The sequence below is a fragment of the Carya illinoinensis genome, chromosome 11, assembly GCF_018687715.1.
Source record: "Carya illinoinensis cultivar Pawnee chromosome 11, C.illinoinensisPawnee_v1, whole genome shotgun sequence".
In the NCBI taxonomy this organism is placed as follows: Eukaryota; Viridiplantae; Streptophyta; class Magnoliopsida; order Fagales; family Juglandaceae; genus Carya; species Carya illinoinensis.
The window spans coordinates 6,067,786-6,073,124 of record NC_056762.1 but is presented as its reverse complement, the minus strand read 5'-3'; the positions used below and the strand labels follow the sequence as shown (position 1 = coordinate 6,073,124).

The following is a 5,339-nucleotide window of genomic DNA, read 5'->3' as shown; positions in this document are numbered from 1 at the left end:
AATCTCATGGGGTTCCATTAATGAAACTTCATCAACGAGGAAGTTGTTTATGAACTCCATTGGATCAAATGGGCTTGTCATGCTTTTCTCTTCTTTTTTAGGTTTCAGTAACAGAGAATGATTGTAATGATGTCTCGAAAGCTATCGAAAAGCTTTACAAAGATGCAGTTTTAAGGAAGCCACAGAGAGAGGCCAGGGGGGTTGCAAGTGACGGGGGTTGGGGGTGGGAGACGAGAGAGCTGAGGGGAAGAGATAAAAAAATATTAAATTAAAATGAAGTATTTAATTTATTGTATGTATGCTAGTGTAAATTTTAGTTTGGTACATATCTTACGTGATGGATTTTCATTAGCCGCTGTTAAAATGGAGTTTTCAACCGATCGGTTTGAAGCTTTTCCAATCTTAATATTAGAACACGTACATTAATATTGTTTCACATGCGTTAGGCCGGTACGTTAATTATTAAATTACCGAAATACGTGAACAAGGTCAGATGATCCTGAAGATGATAATTAGTACTGGCGATTACAAGTACAGTTTGTAATATAGGAATATAATTACTGACAAGAAAACAATTTTAAACTCTAATATTACAATATATATATAGCTAATTACAACGACTGATAATTACTTACATTAATATTAAAAGAAAGTTACACTTACATCATCACATGACATATATCACACTAAGTTTGTTTTATTTTCTTCCAGTATATACATATACACACGTTTTTTAGGACGAGAAATAATAAACACCACATGCAAATGCAGGACCTAATATTATACAAATTAAATATGGGGAGTACCTTTTTTTTTTTTTTTGGGTCATGGCGAACACTTCCATAGGTTGGTTCATTCTATTCCACTTTCACATCTTCATCTTTCCCCATTGCTGCTTGATCTTCCCCTATTACTTTCACCTAATCATTTTCTTTCACATTCCGTTTCAATTCTCCATTTTTCTTCTTTGCCGCTTCTTCCTCTTTCTGTTTCTCTTCTTCATCTTTCTTCCTTGCTGCTTTTTTCTTTGCTTCCTCAAGAGCCTCTATCAACTTCGATAGGCATTTATCTGCATCATCTGATGAGGACTTTGGCATCAGGTTCTCGGCAACATCAGCAGGTGTGATATTCGTCTCCCCCATCAACCTCTGTATTGTGTCAAACATCGGATGCTTTTCAAGATCCAGGTAATTCTTTGCAAACACCTTGAATGCTTCAAACTTGCAGTAAGAGAGCTCAATATGCTTGTCCATTCTACCACTCCTTATGAGTGCAGGATCCAGCTTCTCCAGACAATTTGTGGTAAAAATAATCAGCCTCTCACCCCCACAACCAGACCACAGTCCATCGATAACATTCAACAGCCCAGAAAGTGTGACCTTATTACTATTCTCCTCTTCCTTGGCATCTTTCTTGGGAATTTCGTTCACATCATCATCATCTGAAGATTTCTTTGTTTTCTTCTTTCTTTGACCAGTAAGATCAAGTGAGCAGTCGATGTCCTCGATCACGATGATTGACTTAGCGGTAGTCTCGATCAAAAGCTTTCGCAGCTCCGTGTTATCCTTCACTGCTGTGAGTTCAAGATCATAGACATCATAGTCCAACAGGTTGGCCATTGCTGCAATCATCGTTGACTTTCCAGTCCCAGGAGGGCCATAGAGAAGATAACCCCTCTTCCATGGCTTCCCAATCTTTTCATAATAGTTCTTACTCTTGCTGAAAGTCAACAGGTCATCAACAATATCCTGCTTCGTCTCTGGATCCAAACCGATTCTTTCAAAGCTAGCTGGATGCTCGAAAAAGATGCTACTCCACATTCTTCGGTTCATGTACCATGAAGACTTTTCCTTAGGACAATTCGTGTAGAGCTTCCTCTGCCGATTCTTCACGCCAATTTCCTTCCCTTCCTTCATAACATGCTCCAAATATGACTCAATGATTAGGTCACGGTATCTCTTATGAAACGTGAGCATGTACGACATCGTGGTCTCCTCGATAAAGTAGGAGAATCTTGATGTGTTGGCTTCTTTCTTTGACGTCCACCAAATTTTGACACCGCGAAACTCATCCACCACGGTTTGATGCACATCTAGACTCAAAACCACTTTGCTGCTATCTTTTCCCAACTCAGCTTTGAGTCGTTTGGCGCTCTTGGGAGCTTTGTTGCTGAGGTAAGTCTCAACAGTTAAATAGGCATCGCTACGCTTGAACCAAAGTTCCGAGACATCAGAGAACGAAATATCAATGTAGGGATTGAAGTAGCTGGTGATTATGGTTGTATATTTATAAAAGCATTGTCGAAGGCCAACAGGACAATATCGTTCAAGGAATGGCCACAAAACCAGGATGCTGCCTACAGAAGTGGACACTAATGTCGGCAACGTCATTGTGGGATTTTTTTTTTTTTTTTTAGTGAAGAGAGGGGGTGGCGGGTTGGTAATTTGGAGGTTCGAGATCTTTTGAGGTTGGAAGGTTTTTCTAGGTACGCGTATATTGAGAATGTGTGGGAATCAAGTGAGGTACAATAACTGGTTGGGGATGAAGACACCACGAACTTGGCAGTGTCGAATTTAAAGGCGGTTGCCTTGGATGGGAAGTAAAGTCTGGTCCCATTTGATTGGAGGAGGACTCACGGTCAACTGGCGGTCAATATATTTGTAAAAAATACGTAAAGGAAGTCACGTTCTATGTTTCTTCGCATCCCATCCAAACTTTGAAAATAAGAAATATAGAACCATTAAATTGGAAAGCCGCCTCCACACTCCACAGAGTGTTTATTAAAATCATGCATTAATATATGCATACATGATCATACTTAATTTGAGTTTGACTTGTCCACTTCGGCCTCTTAAATCATATTGGAATTATGGGAGACATCCGTATTGTTTGCCAAATTGTATTTCTAGAATATTAAAATCAAATGAGATGCAAATTTTATAAATATTATTGAAATAAGGGCGGTTGATGACAAGTTAAGTCTGGCTGCATTTGACAAGTAAATACATGTACATGAAAGGTACGTTCTAACCACTAAAGGGCGGTGTCTTGGTCAATGAATTTGAGTGGGCAGTAGGTTCTAAGATCGAATCCAGTAACGGCAATGGTTCACGATTATTAGTAAGTCATTACCTCATAAACTATTAATACTCTTATAGGGTTGGAGTCTAAGTTATGGCTCAAATTTGATTTGTAGGGAGTGCATACGGTTCTTACTATCTAGATTCCTTCTGTCTGACTCTCTAGTAGGTTAGGTGCTATTATGGTCATGTCCTAATAAGAAAACCATATCTGATCTTCCGCTCTAGTAGGCCTTGTTCAACCCCCCCCCCCCCCCCCCCCCCAAAAAAAAAATCATGTTTATTCCAATCTTCCATTTTCCTGGAAACATGAGGTCAAACAAAAGTACGTAGCCGGAAAATTGTGTGCGCCCACGTTATGTTTTTTAAGTTGATAAATATATATATACACACATCATGTGTACTTAAATTGTCGAATTTGTGTGCGCCCACGTTATATACACCTCGTACAAATCATATTAAAATGATTAGTTGTCGGAATTATATTCAATGTGTGTTCTTTTGAAATATTGATCATGAGATGGTACTGTAGGGCTGCGTTTGGATCTTTAGTTAAATTAAGATGGATTGGGTTTTTTTTTTTTTATGAATATTAGTGAGTTGAGAGGATAGAATAAGTTTTGTGGGATATACTTAACATGAGTTTAAATGTATTTGAATGTTAAGATGAGTTTAAAAATATTTATGAAAAATTTTAAAAATAAAATTGTGGGACCCATGTATAAAGAGATGTTCAGTTGAAAAAGGTTATAAGCCTTACGTGTAAAGAAATTTTGAGATAAAATGAGTTCAGTAATTTTGAAAATTTAGTATTTGATATTAAATTTAGTTTAAAATTTGACTGAATTGAAACTGAACTAAATTGATCTTAATTGAGTCTAATAATTAAATATGACCTAATTGTTTTTACCTTTTAGAAATGCTAAAGCCATAAATATTGGGTCCCGACCATGGATCTCAACTGGGGTTTTTTTATTTTTTTATGTAGTGATTCAAAAAATAATTTTTAATGATGTTATAAATTTTTTTAAAAAAATACATTAAAAAGTTAAAAAAAGTTATTTACCATGTCGGGATTTTCCAATATATTGCTGTAGAGCCACTCTTTTCCCTTTTGGCCCGAAAGAGGAAAAAAAAAACATTAAGGATAAAATTGAGAAATGTAATGAGATGAGAATTTTATAAATAATAATAATGATTAAAATTTTAAAAAATTTGTAATGATTAATTTGTAAATATTTATATTTAAGTGATATTTAAAAAAAAAAATAGAATAAAATAAATAAAATGAGATATGAAAATTTTTTCCGAACAAATTCTAAATGGGAAAGCCGCCTCCACGTAATGTTTATTAAAATATTGGAATATTGCATGGCCCTTAATGAAGGCGGTGCAAACCTATGGGCGCACAACCTATATTCCATTATTGTAGTAAGCGCTTTGCCAGAGCCAACGAAGACCGATTGTGTAAAAAAATTTTATTTCTAAATAATGTTTTAAAATATGTTAAATATCTAAAAAATCACAAATTTATTAAAAAATAAATTTTAATCATTAAATAAAAATAAAAATAAATAATTCAATATAAAATTTGAATAAGTATTTTGGATGGAAGTGGTGTTTTCCTTCCATTGAGTAGTTTTTCCGCCCACATGTTTGTACAATCCTATGGACTGATTCAAACGAACCTTAAAGTACTTTGATTATTTCGATGTTTAACTTTATTACATCGTGGAGCTGTCAAGCCATGACGATGGCTGTGTTGCTGACATACCCAACAATATTCAATTACTAAATCGGACAGAAATGAAACATGGTTACATATGCATTGAATACATTGTACTTGGACAGGTTAATTAAGAGAACAAGTCGTAATTTACTTGAAATATTGGTGATTTTTTTTATCATAGTATTATAAATTTATAGTATTTTATTGCTTACAGAACTGGACGTACGAGACAGCTCGGCAATTCGTACAAGACATCTGATGCATATTTTGGATCGATCTGGACTAACCCGTGCTTCACTGGTTGTCGAAAATGACCCGATCCGACCTATTAAGTTCGGGTCGAGTCGAAACGTCGGTTTTGGGATCTCCTAAGCGTTGTAGAGCAAGCCATTGAAGCAGGTATCATCCAGCGAGTTTGGGCGAAGAATGTTACGACCTCGCAGAGACTTACATCCATTTCCATATATACTTTCTTCTACACTTTCCATTACAACCAGACCCATAAAAAAGAATACCCACCTCAATCTAAC

At 35.9% G+C, this 5,339-nt stretch overlaps 1 protein-coding gene across 1 annotated transcript; it reads right to left on the bottom strand.

Annotated features, from left to right (window-relative positions):
* Positions 1–620: 620 nt before the first annotated feature.
* Positions 621–2,702, bottom strand: LOC122282091 (AAA-ATPase At3g28580-like). Its single transcript, XM_043094032.1, has one exon. It carries the CDS (start codon positions 2,388–2,390, stop codon positions 921–923), a length of 1,470 nt encoding a protein of 489 aa, XP_042949966.1. The 5' UTR covers positions 2,391–2,702; the 3' UTR covers positions 621–920.
* Between the last annotated feature and the right edge of the window lie 2,637 nt (positions 2,703–5,339).

Excerpts from the sequence above, each read along its gene's own strand:
- LOC122282091 (XM_043094032.1), bottom strand. The coding sequence starts at position 2,390 with ATGACGTTGCCGACATTAGTGTCCACTTCTGTAGGCAGCATCCTGGTT.